Raw genomic sequence first — 24,469 nt, 5'->3', positions numbered from 1 at the left:
CCGTTTGTTTTTCTTTCTTCACACTAACTGCTTTTAATTAAAACTACCACTTCCATAATCTCATTACATGTAATCTAATCCAGACTCACTCACATTAACAGAGAGAGAGAGAGAGAGAGAGAGAGAGAGAGAGAGAGAGAGAAAGACATGAAACTTTTGGTTGTGCGATCATTTGTTTGGCCTCGGGGTTTGGATCCGGTTCCCACGCTGAAAAAACAGCTGTGATTGATGTCTGAAAGCTCCGACCCTGTTTGTTTTGGTGAATTTGTCGAATCCTCGCAGGAATAATCTCTGAAATCAGACTGAAAGTTGGAAAGTCCAGTCCAGACTGACAGAGCTGAGGTCAAGGCGGGGCTGTGTGTGTTACAGATTATTAGCAGTAACTAGAGGCAGCTGTTGATCGGTCACTAAATCTCCCGTGTGGCAGTTTATAAAAAGCTTTGGTCAAAAATTATCTGTCAGACTCAAAGCAGAATCAGTGGGAACAATGTGACAAGATTTATTTATCATATTGTTCTTCTCAGCCTAAAATAGTATAAAATAATCATTATTTAATTAATCAGATTGGATGTATTAACCATTTACAAAGGATGAATTAATTTAAACGTTCAGGTTTGAGCTGTGATCTGAACTTGCCTGTGACTTGTTGTCGCTAGTGTTTGACTGAAGCTCAGAGTCGCATCCAGACCTTCGTTAGTTCGGACGCAGAGAACGTCGCTGATGGCTGCCGTCACGAAAACGTCACTGCTGATGCCACTCAGAGGAAAACAGGAAGTCTTCTGCAAATCAGATTAAAAACTTTTTAAATGTTTTTAAGGTCTTTTGTTGTCTTGGAGGAAACAAACCCGCAGAGACTCGAAATTCCTGTGGTCTCAGCTGAACCTGAGAAATGTTCCCACTCATTACTCACCTTTAACAAACGAGGTAAAGCACGTTCATCAGTGAGACTCGGTGGCTGGATGCTGCTGTGGCATCATGTAGTGAACAGTGCAGGACAATAAAACCACAGAGAGCTTCACGGGTAAGAATCAAAACTGGATCTCAGCTTTATTTCCTACGTAACAACCTCTTTTTGGTTTTTGATCTGATTCTGTTGTTCGTTAAAAAAAGGGAGGAGGTGAGTCGGGGGAAATCATGCAAACAAGATCGAGTCAAAATGGATTTATAAGAGTTTTTCTGTTTGACATGAGCGTTTTTCCCTCCAGATTCTGTCACATCACACAGGAAATGATTATCATCGTCAGAGGGTTTGAGCACGATTCACTTTCTGTTCAGCTGATCAAACAACCGAGGAAAAATTACTGCTGCAAATATCAGTTCATGCTTGTTCAGTATTCAAATCAGAGGTTTAGACGTTAACACAGAGCACAGGGACTTTACACATGGTATTTAAAAAACTGAAAGTGTTTTACTTTGAAACATTTTCTGCTGTCAAACTTCCTGTCCCGTGTCTCAGGCTGTGTTTGTCTTAAACCAAAGGCAGCTGATGGACATTTTGTCCCGTTGGTCTCTCGGATGTGTTGAACCTCAGTGGTTCCTGAGGTCCGTCCTCTGGATCCTGACGCGTGAACAGAAAGTGAATTTGCTCACTGATCAGGTTCATATTCACATTTGTGTTTAAATTGTTTCACCTCAGCTCCACTGATCCGTCGTATAAAAATCCCATAGCTTGTATTTTTTTATTTACAGCAGTGGATCAATATGTGTTTTGAATAAAGAGACGTCTCAGGCACAAAACCGTTTCACTCTCAGTGACACAGAAACGTCTGTAAGAGCCTGAAGAGCCGGAGGCGTGTGCTGCAAACCCGCAGGTCTGAGTCCAGGTCTGAGACAAACACTGGACTTTGACATGAGAGAACTGTCAAAGCGTTTTCAGTCTCACTGAAATGTCCAACAGTTTACAATGAGAATAAATGATATTTCTAATTTGCTGTTAAAGACGAGCCGCTGTTCCTCATCAGTGACTACGGCTCCTCAGACTGGACAAAATTGCTGGTCAGTCATTTGTGAACTCTTCCAGACGCTTGTGTGATAAAAGTGAAACAGTTTTCCTGCAGTGAAACTTTGACTTTTGGTTTGTAGATTTAAATCCACCAGGGTCGATGCGCTGTTGGTCTTTGGGAAGAGAAGTTACAGTTTTCAGATTATTATCATTATTAAAGCTTTTTTAACTCTCAGGCACAAAAACCTATTTGGTGTTCATGTAATAACTGTGCTTTTACCCTCACTCGGTTTAATACAAAGTGTATCGTAATGACACAGAACTATTTACACATCTGAGATTACTCATGAATGGATTCAAACTTGCATTGCGTAGCAAATATACTCTGTGAGACAAAACCAAAACCGTTTGTGCCTCAGGTGATCAGATGTCACCTGTCGCATGTCGGAGCAGAAACAAAGTCAGAAATGTTCAACCTGAAAATGTTTTAAATCCCAAATGAGGAAAAAAAAAAAAACGTAAACTGCGTTTTTAAACTGTGCCGCGTCGACATCACACACATTTAACACGTTTCTTCATGAACTGTGGGAATATTTCTATAAGAAATCACATCCATCATCTCAGGATTTCCCTCAAACATCAGAGCTGCAAAAATTAAATAATCAACATTTTAAAACAAAAGTGCCCGAAGCATGATATGAGCGAGAAGATAAATATAATTTATGTTTCTTTTGTCCCTTCTTTTTCTTTTCTTTTTTTTTTGTACAATACAATACTGCTTGTCTTTTTACTTTGTTCGTTTTGTGTTGTAAAACTCGAGTGTTGTCCTCGTTTGTGTTGTCGCTCGTTGTGCATTCTCAGTCTGTTTGCTTTGGTCGCGCCCTCCTTTGGCATCGCTGTTGCAAAAAGAAAAAAAGAAACCGAGAAGTAAAGCTAGAGACAGACCATCAGTCTGAATTTTTTGGTATTTCACTGTTTTTGTCCCGGTTTCAGGAACGAGTTTTCTTTGGAGGGAAACATGATGTCTCCAATAAATATCCTCGTCCCAAAAGCTGTGTTTGTTAATCTGACTCCTCCGTCTGAAAGATCTGCTTCTCTGCTGGAAAAAAAAGGATCTTTGGTTTGGTTGAATCAGGACTCTCTCCAGCAGGATGAAAGCAGCTTTAACGAGGCTCCTCTCCAGAGGTCGGTCAGTCAGTGAAGTCAGAAAGCTGTAAACAGTCAGACTACGTCCACACTAAGCCGAGTACATCTGAAGACGCTCTTAAAGAACGTCCACACTGAGACGCCAGGACACTGGGGAAAGTGAGTGAGTTAGAGACGACAGACCATCACCTTCATCACGTCACAGAATCTGCTGCAGTTTACAGAAGCTCAGAATTTGTTTTTCTGAGCTGTTTTCACATCCGTCCCTCGCTGCTCTCACAGATTAGACTGAGACAAAGTCCACAGAAGGACTGTGGAGAGTTCTCAGAGACGATGGAACAGCCTGAGACACAGTGAGCAGGAGCTCACGGTCCCATCAGATACTGATCTGATCTACGTCGTCTCAGCCGACGTTGCATGAAGTTAGCCAGAAACTGAAAACTGTTCCCGGCGTCAGTGTGGATCGAACAAACAAACACGTCTTCTGCACGTCTGAAGTCAAACGTGAAGCCGACGTGTTCATGTTTATCTGCTCGGAAACAGCCGGCACAGTGTGGACAGTCAGTCAGCAGTCAGCCAACAATAAATAGTCAGGGAACAGTCAGGGAACAGTCGGGGAGCAGTCAGGGAACAGTCGGGGAACAGTCGGGGAGCAGTCAGGGAACAGTCGGGGAACAGTCGGGGAGCAGTCAGGGAACAGTCAGGGAACAGTCGGGGAACAGTCGGGGAACAGTCGGGGAACAGTCGGGGAACAGTCAGGGAACAGTCGGGGTTAATCCACCTCGATGGACTCGCTGCTTTCGTTCACTGGTTTACACTCGTTGGGAAGTCGCTGGTGGCGGCTGAGCTGAGTGGCCTGTGTGAAGCTGCGGTCGCAACGCTCGCACCTGGCGCACACACACAGAAAAGAAACAGAAAAGAGACAGCGATTAGTTTGAGAACTTTCATGTAGAAAAAAACACAACATCACTGCTGAAGAGAAAGAGAACGACACTTAAACAGCACAAACACACAAACATCCTTCCGGTCTGAGAACACACATGTACAGACAGACACCCACACCCACACCCACACCCACACACACACACCCTGCAGGTTAACTCTAATATCCAGTGACAGTATAAAGTGTGTGTGAGGGCCAGCGGAGCAGCAAGCTGTAATTGTTGCCCTGATCTTCACAACCTGACCAACAAATTACACACATACACACAAATGGTCCACCTGTCAATAATCTATCTGAGAGGCCGGGCTGGGGAGGGTATTCCCATCACACACACACACACACACACACACACACACACACACACACACACACACACACACACACACACACACGTCAAGGCAGTGTCACTGTCACTTTCAATAGAAAGAAAGAAGAGAAGGAGCTTTTAGTGTGTGTGTGTGTTGGATGGTGTGTGTGTGTGTGTGTGTTGGATGGTGTGTGTGTGGAGAGGCTCTTCAAAGAGAAAGCTGTGTTGAGGTATTGGACCTAACAGCCCTGAAACAAGACTAACATGCTGTTAGATAGGTGGGGGGTGGGGGGTGGGGGGGTTAGATCAGGGAGGAGAGACACATCTTTTTGCACTGAAGCGGCAGCAGTGAGGACGGAACTGTGGACGTGGACACACTAACCAGCAGAGAGTGTGCTCATCTGTAACCTGATGTTAAAGCAGGTGACATTTTTTTTCATAGTGATTTGGATTTTAATTTGTCCAGATTCACAATCGTCTTGTGTGCAAAATAATTAGGGACACACAGATGAGGGTCCGCAGATCGTAAAGTACGTTGTCTGCTGTGGACGTGTTGACACAGATCTGTTACATATGAGTCAGAAGCTCGAGCGGCGAATTCATTCGTACGAACAGGAAACTCAGTGAACGACTCGCAGGTTGTGCGACACAGTTAATACGTTAGCGTCCTCCATTTTGGGCTCACCGGCTCCTCCAGGTCTCTCACAGACAACATGGCCAACAAACGCTTCCTATTGGTCAACGCCACAGAAGTTTACTGAAGCAGATCAGCTGATCGTGATGCCTCCAATGAAATGAACGAATTTCTAAGAAACGTAAACTTACAATAAATGACAACATACAACAGACACTTTGTCAAAAGGATAAAAACTAAAACTAAGATGAGACAAACTGAAGAGTTTTCCCATCATGCAACTGTTTCTAGTGAATGTTTGAGTCTTGCATGAATCCGCCTGATGAAACCTGAGACCTGAACGCCGCAGTCTGTAAGTTGTGTGCGTTTAAATGTGTACAGCTTCTTACTGACGTGTAAACAGTGGTATTCATCCCGGAGAGATGAGCAGCAGATGGATGTAAATTTTCTTACAGCACAAGAAAAAGAAAACAGACGCGTGACCGAACTCGACCGCTCTGCCCTGAAGGTGGACGTTCCTGCTCGTATTCGTCTGTAAATCTACAAAACCACAACGGCTCCTGACATCAAAGCTCCTCTGAAGCGTCTCTGTCACAGCGACTTATCCACCAGGACACACACGAAGACGGTCCTCCAGCAGAACAAAGGCCGGGGCTGAAACGAGGCGGCTGCAGCCGGCGGGATATTGACCAGCCTCCTGTTCTCAGCAGGGAAAAATAACGTTGAGCAGTTCGTCCTGACGAAATGACAGAGGCAGCTTTGATCACTTTCCCTCAAGGATCAGTGAAGTTTCAGCTCACCTCTTATCTTCATGCGACAGGACAGAACGGGAGGTAAACAGGCACAGATCGTGTTCAGCCACAGACCGAGGGGACCAGAAGGAGGCAGAGAGACACGTTCAAGAAGTGTCCATCAATGGCAACGATAAGACGGACTGTTGGACAATTCAAACCCTGATCACAACCACACGTCAGAATCTGTTGCTGGTGTGTGTGCGCGTGATGAACCTGTAAATCCAGCCAGACACTAACTACACTTGTTTGAAGTCGACTGAGTGAATGTTTCTGATAATCAGACGATTTCCTGTCACGTGACAGTGACGTGTGTCATGTTAAAACACGCTGAGAAGAAACAGCCAGCTCCGTGCAGCTTTTAGCCTCTTTCAGCTCATTGTTTTGGTCCCTCAAGCAGCACTCTCTCACACCTGAGCCCCGACCTGAGGAGAAGAAACCAGGAGTGTCCTATCACATGTGGCTCACGCAGACCCCTTCGCTTCCTTCGATCCTCAGGAGGACACTTAAAGTTTGTGATGTTTGGTGTGAGAGACTGAACAGAAAGCAGAGAGCAGAGCAGCAGCAGTTTGACAGCGCAGCGAGTATCGGTGCTGAAAAGCTGCCGACCACACAGAATCTCTGCCTCCGTCTCCTCAGCAGGAAAATAAAGTTGAGCGTTTTCCTCTTGACAAAGTGACAGTGGCAGCTTTAATCTATCCGCTGCACCGTCCGAAAGGAGATAACTCCTCCAGGCCATCGATCCGCTAAAGATTTCTGACGCCCGTCCATGATTGTCTTTGTCCCACTCTGCCTCCACCGAGACTCTGAAGTGCTGATGAAAAGGTTCGGGGTTTTCTCCGATTGCTTATTAAGAACGCTGATTTGCTTTAACCAGATTTCTCGCCGGTGCTTGTCGTTTCACTTTTTACACTGTGATCTCTTGTTCCTCCACGCTCCTCCTCTCCGTTCTTCTTGCCCTTTCAGTCTCTACATCAATGACAAGTTCGGATTTCTCCAATTGCTTATTAAGAACGTTAATTTGTTTCCACCAGCTGTCCCCTGATACGTGTCCCCGTGATTTCCCACAACTCAAATCCCTTATTTTGCTCTCTTCACTTTCTTTTATGTCTCTTACTCTTTGTCCTCCCGCCCTCTCGCTGAATGCTGACCCCTTTGTCCACTGGGAGTCTCCTTATTGTCCCACACTGCTGACGGGATGACAGCAGGATCCAGAAACCCCTAATTGCAGTGTGGCTTGTCCTCTAATTATATCAGTCTTCACACAGTGAAAAAAGAGAGAGTCATTACCAGGCTGCTCGCCGCTGTGATCGAGGTTCGTCTGATTTTCACCCTGAACGCTGTGGACGTTTCGCTGATGCTCTCATCCACAGCGATTTACAACGAACAAAACGCAAGAACAAGGTGAGATGTTCCTCGACGGCAACATCACAGACAGAAGTAAAGGTCGGACATCACACCGACTCTGACATGTTCGCAGAGGGAACATGAATAATGGAAAAACATAAGGCTGATGTGTCTCCAATATTTGTCTCCATAGTTTACAAAGTGAAACCGTGTTGCAAGTTGCTTTATTTAATTGTTTACTCTGACGTGTCTGTTTGCATCCGTTGGTCTTATTGAACCGACACTGACCCTTTTTCAGAATTATGAGTATTTCCTAGTCGTCTCGTGTCAGTGGGCTCAGTTAGCGCCTTTCACATTAACAGGAATCCATGTGGCCTTTGACCCTTTGAGCTGATCTATGGATCAGTGAGTCTCAGTTAGTGTGAGAGTCAAACTGAATCAGTCAGGCAGCGTTTGTCCAACGTTTCTGTTCATCCAGCAAAACGTCGCATAAAGGTTATTTCTACTTCATATTAACTTTCTTATTTTTTCATAACAATACCAAAACAACAAATTTGAGGCGGCTGATTTTGTTTGGATCAGTAAAAACAGATTACATGCAGGAGTGAGGGCGTCAGCGGGTGTTAGCTGGGAGTCATATCTCAGCCCTGCTCCAGGCTGCAGCTGGCGGGAGGGGGCTGAGGGCCGTGTGGGTCGGGTGGGTGGGGGTACTCACTGTTACTTACTTGAACGGCTTCTCTCCGGTGTGCGTGCGGATGTGGTTGTTGAGCGTTGTGGCACCGGCGAACGCCCGGCCGCAGTATCCACATTTGAAGGGTCGGTCGCTCGAGTGCGTCACCACATGGTTCCTCAACTCTGACGGCTGAGAGAAGGACTGGGAGCAGTGGCCACACTGGTACGGTCTGACAGAGGGAGACAGACAGATGCACAGGTGAGACAGGTGAGAAAAGGAGATCGAGATCATGGAAGCACCTGGACGGTTCTGAGCATCTTCTCTCAACACAGACGTGGGATTTCGTTTCAGATTGCAGGATACGTGCAGTCAGGATTTCTTAATGAATGAAAAGAAAAAACACAGAGAAAAGATAAAATATAAAACAGATCTGAACCTGCTTGGTTCTTGGTTTGTTTGCTTTTTGTTTGCTTCGTTAGTCGAGGTTGTTTTTCCTTTGCTGGATCAAAGCTGCTTAGAGAAAACGATGCTGAACAAATCTCTGAGTCACAGTTTTGGTCTGTGCAAATAAACTTGACAAACAAAATGAGACGAGTGGACAAACACAAATGGACAAAAAACACAAGCCTACACACAGAACAGCAAAACACACACAAATTAAACACATACAGGGATAAAAAACACACTACACACACACTAAAGACACACAAACAGACACAGAGAGAGAGAGGGATGAGGCAAGAAAGCACAGAGTAAGGTCTATAAACACACACAGGGCAGGGGGAGTCGGACTCTGCTCCGGTAACCATGGCAGCATGACCCTCATCAACAATGCAGGCCTAGATCATGACTGGATCATCTATCACTGCGAGTGTGTGTGTGTGTGTGTGTATGTGTGTGTGTGAGGAATAGCAGTTAGAGAGAGTGGGATAGAGACAGTAACAGAACAAGAAAAGGAGAGATAGATATAAAGAGATAGTGAGTCTGTGTGTGTGTGTGCGTGTGTGCAGTTCACAGTGGGAGTGAATCAGGCTGAAACAAACAGCCAAACAATAGCTGTGTGTCTGCTAATAGAGTGTCCTGCTTCCATACAGCAGCAGATCTAATCTCACACTGCTTCTGTTTATTGAGTTGAACACAGTCTCCTGCTCACATTATCAGCTTATTGTGTTTTAACTTACAGGAAACTTCCAGTGTGATCACAGCGTCCGCTCATATCTCCTCTGCACTCTCTGTTTTCCATTATCATTTTCCTGCTTTAATCCCATCTGCAGATATTAGAAATATTTCCTGAATCAAAATATTAGCCAAGAAAAAAAAAACCTAAAAAAAACTAAAGAAAAAGAAAGAGCTCATGTAGTGGAGGAATCTGTGCTGAATGGTAAAAGATGCCGTACTAATTGTCAGCAGCAAACAAGTGTGAAACCTTCCAAAGAGGCAGGAGCACATCTGACAGTTACACAGCACCGACAGCACCGACAGCACAGACGTCCAGGCGTCCGGACCGTTAATGTATCAACAAATTCTTACTCTGCTAAAATATTAAGAGACAGATTGTTTTACTGTAAACTGCGTCCTGAATCACACCCACTCGCAGCGACAGATGATCCAGCCATGATCGTGGGCCTGGATTGTTGATGAGGGAACCTGAGGACCAGCACCTGGTTAAAATATGATCGCGTGATATTTCTCCACTTTACAGTTTTACAAGGAGCACTCGAATGCACCATGGAACACCTGTCAGGAGCACAGTGGATCTGCAGGGAATAAATTTACACATTCATTCATTCATTTTGTTTCAGCTCCTTCACACAGTTTAACACAGGGAGACGAACCAGGAAGATGTGACTCACTCTGAGGCTGCGAGACAGCGACACAGGAGCATGTCCCTGCTAAAACTGTGAGAGGCTGCGTGTTGATGAGCCGACAACAGAGACGATCAGAGCTCTGAGGCGACTCGCTGCTGTCTGTCTTCTGTCAGTCACAGTAACGACACGATGAAGAGGCTGAGATCCCATTATTAAACCTGCCTCTAATGACAGTGAGCATGGACACTGTTAGCACTGTGCTGATTAGCTGTTAGCGCTGTGAAGAGCCAGCTACACCCGATGCCTTCACCGTTCATCTTCCCAAACCCTGAGGTAATTGATTGTTTACCATCATCAATGCATCAATATCAGGGTTAATTATTTTCAATTTAACTGTAAGTAGCATCATCACTGCAGATCATGTCACAAGCTTCAGTCTTTATCCCTCAAATTTCACAAACCTGAACTTACTTTCAACAATCGTTAAATTCAGGTCACTGCTTATTTTAGAGACAAAACGTTTTGTTTGTGACGTCATGTTTATCTTTTTTTTTTTTTGCATGTGTTTGTTTTTCCTACTAAACTGTGTTTTGAATTTTAACATTACAATGATGCTCTAACCAGCAGATCCCACACAGTGCAGGCAGGAACGTCTGTGTCCATACATCACGTGCTGAGCCTGTAAATCCCTCTGAGACAAACATCACACGTCTTCACTGTATCTTCACTGTGTATCACCGCGTTGTTTATTGCTGTGCTTGTTGTGTATGTGTGTGCAGCAGTGCGACCGCCTGTGCTCAGAAAATAAAGTGATTCTCATTCTGAAACCAATAAGACAAAACTCTGACATCAGTACCTTACAAATAGGTAAACACCCCAGAACTAGAATAAAACAAATAGACCAACATCTTCACTGCTCCGATAAATCACAAACACCTACTGTACCCTGAGAGGATGTACAGAGAACACACACACACACACACACACACACACACACACACACACACACACACACACACACACACACACACACACACACACACACACACGCGCGCGCGCGCGCAGAGGAAAGTAATAAGAGTAAAATAGTGTAATATAAAATCGAAAAATTCTCACTTGCAGTTTTCCACATAAAAGGCGTCTCGCCGTGGGGGTCGGTTCATTTATCAGCCGGCTGGTCTATAAGTTCACGCCTCAGTGGGCCGCACCACTATTTATTAGGTGGGTTTTCTATGAAGAGCCGCATTGATTGTGAATAGTTTAAGTTGATGAATGTGTGGATATTATTTATTAAGGCAGCAGGCCGGGAGATTAATGCCCGGTTATTGTTTATTACAGTGGAGAGCAGAGGGAGGAGGAGGTGAAGCATAAACACCTCCATCACAGACACACACAGACACAGACACACACACACACAGGTATGTGCATATGCAGCCTAAATATTAGCACACAGAAGGCACGGATCACCACACACACGATGTGGGTATTTCCACAGTTTAGTAAAAGCCTCATACAACTTAGAAAAATCAGGACAGGAAAACGACAGAGTCACGAATACAGAAACACAACCACGTTCACACCAGCCCCATCATGCATTTCAGGAGAACGATGCAGAGGGTTCCAGCCGAAAACAAACAGGGTTCTCCCAGAAACCAACGGAACCTCGATCTGCTTTGGACGCAGCGCGACATCTGGTAATTTATTTTAAAATGTGACCAACGTAATCCTGCTGTCAACCTGCTGCCTTGTGGAGACACTGTGTCCTCAAACTCATGAGTCACAAAACTCACACTGGGCTGAGCCACAGTTCAGCAGTGCAGTGATGCAGCTTTTCAGCCTGAGTGAACAGTCAAACTCCCAAAGCTGGAAGTTAAACATGTGCACGACCTGGGCTGCAACGAAGGAATACAAAGTCAGAAAATAGTGAAAAATATTCAGTTCACAATGAAATAAAACCGAGGAAAACAACGAATCCTCCTCAGAGAAGCTGCGACACTGAATGTTTCACGTTCTGCTTTAACATCTACATCTGTTTATTTTCATTATAGATTAATCTGCTGATGAGTTTCTCAGTTAATCACTTCTTTCTATAAAATGAAAAATGCCTGTCGCAGTTTCCCAAAGTCCAAGGTGACGTCCTCAGATGTCTCGTTTTGTCCAACCAGCAATAATAAACAGAAAAAAACCCAGAGATTCAGTTTAAAACACTGAGAAGCAGAAAACCTGACGTTTAAAATAGTTTATCAGTAACCAGCTGATTATTTCAGCTCTTTCAACAAACCAGCTTTTCTTTGAATAATGTGTCTGATGCTATAAAACAGTCTCTCTGTCTCTTTCAGTACTAATTTTTATGGCTGTGCGAAGCTGAGCTCCATCTCTGCTGGTGCCCGTTAGCATCACACAGTCTCTGAGTCTGACGGTGTTACAGCCTGTTGACAGCACAGACGGCCAAATATGTTCAGAGTCAACACGCAACCGGCGAACGAAAACACAAAATAGACGCTTCGATCTGGTTCACAGGCAAACTCATAATACTTATTTTGGACGGGTGATGAGAATAGAGCCGGCTGATATGGTGTTCCCACTTAGTCTGTGTGTGTGTGTGTGTGTGTATGTGTGTGTGTGTGTGTGTGTGTGTGTGTGTGAGTGAGTGAGATCCATAAAATTAGTCATTTTCAACACATCTGTGAAATGTGGTTCGGGACAATAAACCCTGTGTCGCCTTTCAACACAACATGTGGTAACAACAACAGAGTCAGTGTCAACGTGTCGCTGTGTCCACACCTTTAACACATGAGCTGCTGAAAGAGGCCGAATGTGTGTGTGTGAGACCCAAACTGCACGAAACCCAGCTCCGCACAGGCCGAATCATTACGACCGCATGGGAACGAAGTCTGCTGGCGCACATACACGTTTTCACGTCGTCAGCGAGAGGTCAGAGGTCAAGTCTGAAAATCTCCATGTGCCAAAGAGCAAAACATCAAACTGAAAACTGCCTCGCCAAACGAAGAAAAACCCAACAAGTGGATTTCTGTGTCAGTCAGACCGATATAAAACGGGTTATTTCCTCATGGCTTCAAAATAAAAGCCTCTGTACATGCAGCCCAAACAAAACAATGCATTTCCTGTTAACACTGGATCTGAGGCTTGATCTGAATCAGTGACCTTCCTGTAAACCACTGCTCAAAACCTCTGTAACTTTTATTAATGCTGGTTCTCATGTGTCTTATCCTCTTTATTTGTTTATTATAATTTTCAAAGGAAACAAATGTCCTAAATTTGACAGAGTTTACATCATACATGCATCTTTCAGACCACTGAGCTGCTAGTTTTAAATCTTTGTGTGTAGTTTATTATTGTTTAACATTTACTTGCATGATTTCAGTTGATTGTCCTGAAACGTTTATTCCCAGATCACAGGTCTTACCATCCGTCTGTGGCATCATGGGATAAAACGTGATCCCTGGCAGGTTCGTTCTGTTTCCTGAACCTTTTAGTTGATTTTGGACGCAGCTTTTGAATGTGTGTGTGTTTGCAGCGTGCAGTGATGCAGAGTGAAGTGTGTTGATTGACCCGTGCGGAGTCGGTCTAATCCATACGGAGTCATATCTGCGCTGCGAGGACGACTCCTCTGTCCGCCTCGTATGAAGACATTATTCCCCCGAGACCAGCAGCTATAAATCACTGCTCCAGCCTCGTCAATACACAATCAATGGCTCTCTGAACACACACACACACACACACACACACACACACACACACACACACACACACACACACACACAGACACACACACACACACTCATATACTGTATGTATGTAAGCAGACATGAGCACATCCAAATAAAATCGCTGGTAGATCCTCACACAAACACATTCAGCTCCTTTTCCTTCATCTACTTTTCTGTCTGTTCTTCCACAAACATCCATCTCTCCGTCCATTTCCCTCTGACTGTATCGACCAACCTATTAAAGCAGAAAGCTCACATCATGTCCTCTCATCAACTGAGCCTCGAACAAAAACCGAGCAAACAGCCAATATCCTGCCACTGCAGACGGGGCCTGGGATGTTCCTTGGGTGGGGAAGATGGCTGTGGATTATGGGTAATGTAGTCATCAAGGAGACCCGTTTTCATGTACTGATGTTTTCCGAAGAACACTGAACTCCTCAACCAGTTTACCGTCAGTTGTTGAGGTTTAATGGTGCATTCACTGCCAGTTTGCCCTCAGCTGTCGTACCCAGCCTCTGAAGTGTTTCCTGCTTTTGGTTACCAGGTAAAAATGATGCTGCGGCCGACAGAGGCAACGAGGTGCAACTGAAATGTCTCCGTCCTCTAAGAACTGTAATCTGACTCTGACAGCAGAGAACCGCAAATCTGTACAGACCAAGCAACACAGCACAACACAACACAAGGAAAAACACTGAGCTACGCAGACATTCATGCTAAAATCCACGCATATGCACACGCAACACAACGTAGGTTTTTATTATAGTGGCAAACATGACAGATAAAAATAGACTTTGAGGGAATTTCTACAAGCCCGTCCATCACAGTGATGGATCGTTATCGGTTCCTCCTGCGGCTACACACTGACAACAAGACAAAAAGTCATTCTTCACCACATCTGTGTGTCCAGCAGGAACAACACACATCTGTGTTAGTGTTAAATGCAAATACGTCCTCACTGAAGGGCGATAAATCTCCTGAATGTCAGCTGTTTAGCAGCAGAGAGAAACAGTCTCGCTTTGGTCTGAAATGCAAACATTTCGACTTAATTGTGTTTTGAGAATTTTCTCGTCTCAGAGCCTTCGACGGAGGTCGGAACACGAAAGAGGCCACGTGTTGCATTTTAACATCAATAAATCATTTATTATTTCAGACATTAGTCTGATTACTACAGAACACGAGCGTCACTGAAGCAGCATGTTCCTACAATCTGCTGTCTTTGTCCTGGAGAAGGTCTGTGTTCGATTTATGATCTATGTGGACACACTGATGCTGCTGATTACCCACAATGCTCCTCTCACGTCAAAACTCCCAGTGAGCTGCGTGGTCAGTACTCCACACAGAAGCCCTGTGAAGACCTTCATTAGAAGCACAAGCTGCTTCAGTGCAAACTGACAGATGATGTCTGCAGAGATGCAGTGATGAAGGTTAAACTCATTAAACTAAATTATACAACAAATACAGAATCAGTGATTATTCAATGATAAGTCTGTAATTAGAGTTTAACAGTAAGTGGTAATTGGGGATTTGTACTGTGGAAGTTAATTGGCAGGTTAGACGCAGGTCTGAGGTCTGGGTGGAAAATCCCACCCTGAACACGGCTCACGCTACACGTAAAGCAGGAGCCTCTGAGTCGAATGTTCTACTTCTGTTTAATGAACTAATGTTGTATTTACTTGTTGTCATTGTCACACTGTTTATGTGTGATAAAATATGTTATCATTGGTCTCGAGTCAATGAAAAATCTGCGAAATCTGAATTTGAATCAATTCCCAGATGCAGCGTATTTATTATTCTGTATGTTGTGAAAGTCCTTCAGCTCTTCCAGAGTGAAGCACCGACCACGCCTGTAACTCGTGAGATTCCTGCAGTCGTTACATGAGCAGCAGAGAATGTTCAGTGTTTACAGTGAGCTGAGGCCAAATCATTGACAAGCCACTGAGAGACGACAAAAACAAATGACAAATTTAACATTTAATTCCTCTGTAAATTCAGCTCTGTGATGATACACACTTTCAGTCAGCTGTAAACCTTCTGTCCTCTGATATACAGACTGATTGTATCCATGTACACATCCATACTTCATTCATAAACAACATCGGCCTCCACAAAGAGACCTGAGCTGCGGACAGTCGAGATCAAAGCGTTTAGCAAAAACTCTCCATTTTCACTAAAAGCACTAATGACTCTTTTAAACAGCAGTGCAGTAAACACATCAATCATAAGAGCAGAGGTTATTAATTCAGGTCATTGCTGTGGTTTATGCTGCGTCTCTTTTCTAACGTCTCAAACCTATAAGTGGAAGTTCAGTCCATTTATGCTCCGATTTTTTCCTGATTCATCGCTCATCACCATCTCAAAACTTAAACAGCGTCCTGCATCCTGACACCGGCTCACAGCTGAGCTGAGAGCACTGCCCCGGCCTCATCGACATAAACAAACTGCTCCTCTCATGATGGATTCTGTTGAAATGACACGCAGGGCGGAAAAAATGACACGGAAGAAGAAAAAGTTCAGGAAAAGAAACAGTCAGCAGAAAAAAAACAAACCTGAAAGAGATGGAGCTGAGAGGTGGTGTGTGGTGTTTTTTTCATGCTGATATAAAGAGCCATCAGTCTTCAGCTCCAAACGTTCCCATCAAGTAAACGTCAATAAATATGTATGAAGGGAAAGAGGGAGGGCGAGGGAGGGCGAGGGAGAGAGGTGTTAAGAAATCAAGAAGGAAAAGAAAGAGAGGTCAGTGGTGAGAAAGCAAAGAGCAGCACACACACACTGGTTCAGTGTCTGAAGACGGAAACCTGCCTCTCATAGCTGGTGAATAATTACAATAAAAACAAAGAGAAAGGTGTCATGTATGGTCCTGGTCCTCAGCTCTACAGGTCCATGATCTGTAACTGAGGGAAGCGTGTTCCCTCCTACAGTAACACCATCGAGCAGAAAGACCGACACTCACAACTGTTTGTGTTCTTTTACTGTGTTTGGAAAAAAACTCCTATTTTATTTCAAAGGTTCTGTCTTCAAACTTTATGGTGACAGTATCACGCTGCTCTGCTCTCGTTTCTACAAACTGTCCATCGCCCTGTGACCAGGTTTATATTTACATCACTTTGAGACGAGAATGGTTTTGCAATATTTTGCGATACTTTCCACGCTGTCGTCCTCCGGGGCTCAGAGATGACAGAGCAGAGAAATAAAATCTGACAGCACAAGGACTGAGTTGGATGCTGTTCAGGGAGAAGCCTGGCCGGGGTTGGAGGTCATGGGCCTGAAAGAGGGGCCGGGACTTTGGTTTTTCATATGGGCAGGTGATGCTGTGATGGGCATACTGGTCTAAACCCAGTCCACATAAGCAGTGGGACTTTGGAGCTGCGGGACTCTGCTCTGTTTGGCTTGTTCAGCTGAATTTTATCTGCTCCTCTGTCCCATAAAACCTTCCTATTGACAGGCAGCTCCACATCGACCCCCCCTCCCCTCCTCCATATCCAGCCCACATTTTTCTTCCCTATGAGTATTAGTTTATTGAATAAGTGGCATCTGTTTTCCTGGCCCCGTCACCGTAAGGCGAGGTATTTCTCACTGACGCACAGCGCTGATTTATACACCGCTCTGATTCTCCCCGCAAAAAATAAAGCTAAGCAAAAAATTTCCAATACATCCTCCGTCCTCTCAACACACACACACACACACACACACACACACACACACACACACACACACACACACACACACACACTCTCTTCCTCCACCCATGCTGTATATAATTAAGTTGGCAGATGTTATACACACTCAAACACTTTTACACTCTCTTAACTCTTCTTCTTTCTGTCTCACTCAAACTCTGTGATGATAAAATAACCAAAGACATAAATTACAACTAAATATCTGGATTTTCAGCTTCATGTTCTTCATGTTAATGTTCCAGCTGTACTAAGTTTTCCAGGTTAAATCACAAAAGACAGCGACACAGATGTTACACAAGTGTCATCATGAAGGAAAAATCTCATTTTATTCTCTTAATTCATCAGAAGTTACTGGAAAAAAAAGTCTTCTAAGTATTTCGACCATTATACCTGTTACATTTCTCCTTAATGATCTGAATAGTTAAAATCTTGATGTGAACATGAAGATGCACTGATGCTGAGCTTTTTACAGCTGAGTGAGCTGTTTGGAAAAATTTGATGGATATTTTTCAACCTTTTTGGGGATTTAAAAAAAAAAACAAGCTCAGCAGGTTTTTGTTTAAGGGATTAATTTCAGATTCATTTCAGACACATCAGCATCTTCTTAACGTTCCATAAACAACAACTCAGCCAGTCTTCGCTGCTTACAACTGATTCCAGAGCCAGTTCAATGAACCAAACTCTGTCTGTGATATTCTACATATTGAGCTCATCCTGTGTTAATGTTTGTAAAGCGACGGCACGACCTCCAGCTCTTATGTTCATGTTAATAACGGGCGTGTGCACAGGTGCTGGCTTACCTGTCAGGATTCTGTGGACAGACGTGCATCTGCAGCAGGATCCTCTGGGTGAAGGTTTTGAAGCACTGGCCACACTTCCACAGGTGCCAGTCGCTGAACTCACTGCTCAGCTGGCTGGTGGAGGTCGGGCTTGCGAGGACTCGCTGGTTCTTTGACCCCAGTTGGCCGAAACTCGAGTCCGACTGAACCCCGACCCCCACCTTGTCCAACAGGGAGAAGCTCCTTGAGCAGGGGGAGTGGGGGAACACCATGGAGCGCAGGAGGGTGGTGGAGGGGGTAGAGGAGGAAGACGAGGAGGGTTTGCCGTTCTTGCTGAAGGACTGAAGGGACTCCTGCCTGGTCATGGCCTCCATCACCGTGGCCGGGACGTTTACTGGAGACAAAAAGTAAAGGGACAGGAATGATTTGGTTACATACGTATGTGGAGGGTTCAGACATTCACAGCAGAAGTGAGGAAAAAGTAAAACAGGCTAGTTTCAGTGGCTCTTTCAGCCAAGAACTCAAACGGAACAGGAGGAGGAGATTATCGAGGCAGTCTCAGAACAAACCGGAGGGATTCTTTATCTGACTTGGTTTGAGGAAACCTCAGGATGCAGAGGACAGGCTGGAGGATGTGGCCGAGGGGAGGGCTAGCTGGGCTAACTAGACCTGCTGAAACCTGCAGCACACCGCCACAAATCCAGAAGATGCTAAATACAAAAAAATGTACGTGACCTGCTGTCACTGGTTCAGAGGAACCTCTGAGGTGGCTCTCTGTTCGTCTGCATTTTATCTGTCAGCAGGACGAACCGTGGTCTGTGTGCCGTGCTGTGATGGAAACACAAAGCCAGGACCCCACTGTCCTGACTGAGGCCAGAGCTGCCTGGCTCGCCCGGGGCGAGCTGCAGCTCCTGGTTCCAGGGAATGAAATTATGGGTCTGGTCAGGCTGTTTGGAGTCTGTCTGTTAGTACAGTCACTGTGACAGACGGTTCCTCTCTCACTGACCGAACAAACCCACTGCAACTTTGACTGTTACACCAACTATTATTAACACTATATAAACTCAATCTGTATTTTATTCCAGTTATCGTTTTCATCATGGTGCATTCGTCCTCTGTGTATTTTATCCCTCAGGTTTTTATGTGGTGTGCTCGTGTTTTTATTTGTGTCTGTTTCGATAAGAGCTTTGTACAGAGATAAATGTATTAGGCCGAACAGATGAACAGAGTTAGGAGGCAGAAGTGTTGCTTGTGAATAAAACAGTCAAGTACAAATGACATTAACAGGAAAAAACACATTATATAAATGTGTGTAAATTAGATTTGGGGTGAACCAGCTGATGCCAGCTGTCCTCACTTGACCCAGAATTTCAGCTGTGTCCTGTTCTGTGGTCTGACTGACAGACAGACCTGGAGTCCATAACCCTTCATTATGTTTGAAATGACAGTAAGAGGGTTCGTCTGACTCTGACTCACTGTGGATGGTTTCACTTTTCACTTTGTAAAACTGGTTTGTTGGGAAAAACTTGGCACGTGGGCTCGAATCGTTTCCCTTCGACACCAGAGAGAGAGTTTCAGTCCCGTTCTCCACCAGCAGTGGATGTTTTTGGACCATGGCCACGACCTTTTCCAAACCTTAACCACGTCATTTTAGTTTTTCTAAATTTATCAGGTGTTCAACATGGCAGCAGATGAGAAGATGTTCGTATGGGCTCTTTTTTTCATAATTCAGTGTGTGTTTTCACCAGCCTCTCTCTCTCTAACATCACCGTGCTGCACCTCTGCAGTCGGGCTGTCAGAACCATTTTCCATCCTTCATCAGCTCACCTCTGCCATCAGGCCACCAGGCACCATTGATCCTCTAATAACCTTATGAGGAGATAATTACACCATTTGTAAGTTGCCCGACGGCGCTATCGACGCCCGCGTTACGCGCCGCTCGCCCACTCTTAATTCATTTTGCTACAAACATTGCATATACAAAAAACGCAAGTCAATACGGTTTGGAGTGCGCATGAAATGCATCATCAAAATGGGAGAATTATGCAGATGCAGTCTCCAACACTGCAGAGTGTGTGTTTTCTTTCTTTCTAAGGGGTGTGTCTCTACCAGAGGGGTGTGACACGAATACAAACTGAGCACAGAGCTCCATGACAGAGCAGAGTGCAAAGTTTTCACAGCCACTTTTCAAGCCTGGAGGAGGTGAGTGTGTGATACTGGGGAGAATGTGGGTGGAGTATCAGCCTCATCTCTGGATCAGTCTTCCTGTTTATCCATCAGATCCAGTCTCATTTTAACACTCGTCCTCCTCCTTCTCTTCTTCATTATGAGAACCATATGACAGCCCCTTTAAGCCATCCTGTCTTTGATTTCCTGTTTATATCTCTGTCTTTTTGTCATTTAGTTTGACAGTATGTACGTTACATTTACCATCATGTACAACAAAGTCTAATGGATCCACAGAAAACACAGAACTGAGCCACAAACCATTTTCAGGGACGTGGCACGGAGCCATACACTACCTGAGAAACATCTGTGAGAAACATCTGCAGAAAGAAAAACATCCACCTGTATCCTGCACCATCATGACCCAACTCACGTCTCAGAGCCGCAAACAAGCGTGAGCTCGTTACGCTGCACGCTCGACTGAGAACGCTGGAACACGATCACTTTGTTTCCTACTTTTATTTATGTGCTGAAAAAAAAAGCTGTATGTTGATGACTGTTATGAACAAGGCCGCTGTTATTCTATATTTTTGTTATTGTCAACAAATTCCACGAAAAGATCCAAACCAACCGAGACTCTGTGTGTGTGTGTGTGTGTGTACAGACAGTAAAATCACATCTTTTATCCACGTATCGTTGTATCAACATCAGAAAGTTTGACTCCAGAAAGTTCCTCTTTGTGTCTCTGTCCTCCCTTAAATGTCTCTGTCCTCCCCTAAATGTCTCTGTCTTCCTCTCTTTACAGGTATGAAGTACAGTTCAGATTATGTTGCCAAAGCTTTGTTAGTAATCAATAACAATAACATTACCCATGATTATAAAGTCTTATAAAATCAATAGAGGCAATTATAATACTGGTAATAATAATATGTCAAATAAGACGAGATGTCAGAGGGAGGTACAGCGGAGTTTTTACTGCTCCTCACTCCTCCTTCCTCCTTCACACATCTTTTTCCCTCCTTCTCTGTTTGAAACATGCTACAGAAAAGTGCTACAGAAAAAGAGGAGGAAAACGAGGAAGAGGAGAATGATGATGAAGAGGAGGAGGAGGAGGAGGGAGAGTTGGGAGATGAAGAGGAGTCCCCCCACATGTGCACCAGCAGCAGAAAGAGTGATCTTTCTGCTGCTGGTGCACATGTTGTTGTTGTTAGGCAGCGGCCGGGCTGCGGAGCGTCAAGCCGACAGGCTGTGATTGGATGGAACGCGCATGAGTAAACAACCACAGGGTGTGTGTGCTTTGATAGTGTGTTGTGTGTGTGTGTGTGTGTGTGTTTTCTTTGTTGTGTGTCAGTGTGCGGTTTGGCTCTAATGTTTTCTCTCTTCGTCTTTAATGTGCGTGAGCGCTTGTGTTCGTGTGAGCCGGTGTACAGGAGAGTGTGTCTTTAAAGCTGTGTGTGTCTGTTGTGTGTGTGTATATTTGAATTCACTTAAATGAATGAACTCTTACTGTCACGTGTGTCAGCAGCTTAATAAAGTTAGAATTCCAACAGGTTCCAGCTCTTATTTATTTTCTGATGTTTTCTTAATTCAGACTTGAGTTAAATTCCTCAGTTTCATTTACTCGTGTTAAATCTAAACCTAAAAATCTAAATCTAATTCAGAACGAGTGAAGCGGATTCACGTTGGGCTGCCTCTGGTCACGGTGTGCACCAGGGCTGCTTTCACAGGATGATCACTGACTGTGGTTCAACACAAAGGAATTCTCATCCTCATTTTCAGATTGTTTTAATAGTAAGGTTTGATGAAGCCGGAGTCTGAGTCTAAATCTAGAATTTGGAAGATTTTAAATTTGGTTTCTGGTTCAAATCTGTGCTGCTGCTGCCTGAGTGCTTTTAAGCAAGACACGGAACCACAGACTGGTCCAGTGTGGCTGATGGTAACCAGCAGCAAGTGCAAACTGGTATATTTTACCCTCTGCACTTTTGCTGTACTCCACATTTCTCTGACAATAAATCCTGAAAATATTATACAATTATTTTTTTGTCTTTGTTTAAACTGTCACAAAACACTTTCACCTTCATGCAGCAGGTTTGGAATTTGGAAGAAAAACACAATTTTAACGGCTTCAGTTTCCTCCACTGACAGAAGATAAAGACAGAGCTACAGGTTACTGTGGCCGTACTGGTCAGCTCCCAGTATACATGTGCTCAGTCAGGGTTTTCTGTACCAGTAAAGGTCAAAACTTTACACGTTTGTCCTGCTGAGGACACAGAGTCACCGTCCTGGTCTCCAGTGTGGAGTTTGGACATCACACTGATCCTCTGTGGGAACAATCAGCCGTGGAAAACCCAAATGAGGTTAGAGGCAAAATGTCTTAAATTCAGAGCAGAGCTGCTGTCGCTCCGTTTATACAGAGAGCCATAATCTAATTTCTCTTCATTTGGATGTGAACAAACTTCTTTCACTGCAGAGTGGAACAAAAGCAAATCATCCTTTGTTTGCCCTCTGCCAGTGTGTGTGTGTGTGTGTGTGTGTGTGTGTGTGTGTGTGCTGAGGACCAAATGTCTTCACATGGACAGAGACAATGGGTGACCATCCTCCATCCTTCAAACACAGGGACGGGAACGGATAAGATTTTTTTTTTATATTAATGTTGTCATTGATTCTGGTTATTGGTCCAATTCTTTATCGATCACTGGGGTCCATCCTCTGAGGACCGCGAACGTCTGAACCAGATTCCAAGTCAGCGTTTCATGTTGTGCAGACATGACCGCAGAACTCTGTGGTTAAACACAAGTTCTATATCTAATTTTAGTGGAAAATAGGTTTTGTATATATGGACAACAACAGGTCCTCATAAAGAAGGTAACACACGAGTGTGTGTGCAGAGTCCTGTCATGATGAACAATGTCATGTCAGAGAGTCGTTCCATCTGCAGAACAAACCAGTTTGTGGCCAAACGTCTCTAATTTGCAATCAGCACGATCTCATTTCACTGGGACTCTGTGAAAGACGAGCTCCTAATTCAATTCATTTCAATTCAGATTCCACAGATTAAAACTCCTTCATGTTTCGCTTTTTTTCCTCCGTAATTCAGTAAGAAAAGAAATGTCAACGTTTGTTTTTTCTGTCCCTGCGGGGAGCTGCTCTGTCAAATCCACAGGAAAGTAGTTTGAATGGAAAATGTACAAACAGGCTGACTGAGCAGAAAACTGGAGGAGATGAAAACAAAAATAAACTGGTGACAGAAAAAGAGAGGGGATGGACAGATGAGAGACAGAGGGAGGAGAAAGGAAAGAGGAGAACACACGGTGAGGTGGAGGTGAAAGAAAGAGAAAGAGAGAGAGAAATAACCACGGAAAACTGAGTAACGGAGAGGAACAAAGATGTTTCTCACAAATCTCATTCAAACCAGCTGAAACGTTTTTGTGCTGAGGAAAAACAGGAAGCATAAGAGCGTTACAGAAAATCCTGTTTAGCTGAGGAACGACTGATTCTGACAAAAATGAAAGAAGAATCGCGTTAGATGTTGATACTGAAATTTAAAGCTCGTGAATTTGACTCTCTCCAGAACAGGATCATGGGTCCAAATATAAGACAACGCTTTCTTCTGTTGATTACATCTGAAAAAGCGGGGTCGTCTTATATTTGAGGATGAGACAATTATGTGTTCACAACATCAGATTTGCTGTTTAACAGAGAGAGTATCAGAGTCACACGGTGCTCTGCAGGCAGCGCCGTGGTTCCTGTCTGCAGCCTCGATCGGATGGTACAGTCAGTCAGAGCTAAGTTTCTGAAGCCCGGCGTCCTGTGCTGTCAGTCTGCAGCTAACAACACACACCACACAGCAAAGGCTGCAGAGATGAGGACACTCCTCTCCCTGGATTAATGGGAGGGGGGTTGTAACCAGGGTAACCAGGGTTGTCCCGTAGTCTGGACAATATGGTAATAGGTTCTTTCAAAGTGAGTCATCTGACTCACAAGACAGGCTGAAAATTGTCAACCCAAATAAGAACCATGTGGACGTCCCAGTTAAAACGTGGACATCACGTGGAATCACGAGCTTTTCATAAATCAGCAGAAATATGGCGACATAAGATGGACAATCCTGGATGAGACACAGAAGACGACAACGAGAAGTTTCAATGGAAAACTCCTCTTCAATAATAGAAACAAGAGAAACAGGGACATGGGGCAGAGCGCTGCACCAGGCCACAGTGTGTCCATGCTTTAGCAAATAAAGGACGTCTTCCCGCCTTGTTTTGGCTGGCTCAGCTGGTCAGACAAATAAATCAGGCAGCAGCCGGTTTGTAAAAAAGCTGCGTTCGCTGTGCTGTTTTTGTGGCTTTCCTCCAGTCACACAGTTTAAATACTGTCGCTAATAAAATCAGAAAGCTGTCCAAAGAAAACTGTGGGTTTTTATTTTTTTTCACAGACAGACCAGTTGCTGAGCAGAGACGTTTGGCTTGTGTTTGGAGCATTTAACACAGGGCAGCCGACGGAACCAAACCTCTCTCCTTTCAGT

The 24,469-nt window shown here is 44.4% G+C and overlaps 1 protein-coding gene across 4 annotated transcripts in view; it reads right to left on the bottom strand.

The window, feature by feature from the left end:
- Positions 1-1,033: 1,033 nt before the first annotated feature.
- prdm6 (PR domain containing 6) overlaps positions 1,034-24,469 on the bottom strand; it is an 81,772-nt gene continuing 58,336 nt past the window's right edge. For 3 of the 4 annotated variants that reach the window (XM_041042371.1, XM_041042372.1, XM_041042373.1), the window contains exons 7-9: positions 17,800-18,172; positions 7,836-8,012; positions 1,034-3,975 (exon numbers count right to left, since the gene is read on the bottom strand). In XM_041042371.1, coding sequence (XP_040898305.1) covers positions 3,861-3,975; positions 7,836-8,012; positions 17,800-18,172 — 665 coding nt within the window. In that variant the 3' untranslated portion in view covers positions 1,034-3,860. Of the gene's footprint in view, positions 3,976-7,825; positions 8,013-17,799; positions 18,173-24,469 lie in introns of all 4 variants that reach the window. The other variant, XM_041042374.1, reaches the window with a different exon arrangement.

The sequence above is a fragment of the Toxotes jaculatrix genome, chromosome 7, assembly GCF_017976425.1.
Source record: "Toxotes jaculatrix isolate fToxJac2 chromosome 7, fToxJac2.pri, whole genome shotgun sequence".
NCBI lineage: Eukaryota > Metazoa > Chordata > Actinopteri > Toxotidae > Toxotes > Toxotes jaculatrix.
This window is presented reverse-complemented; position numbering and strand designations above follow the sequence as displayed.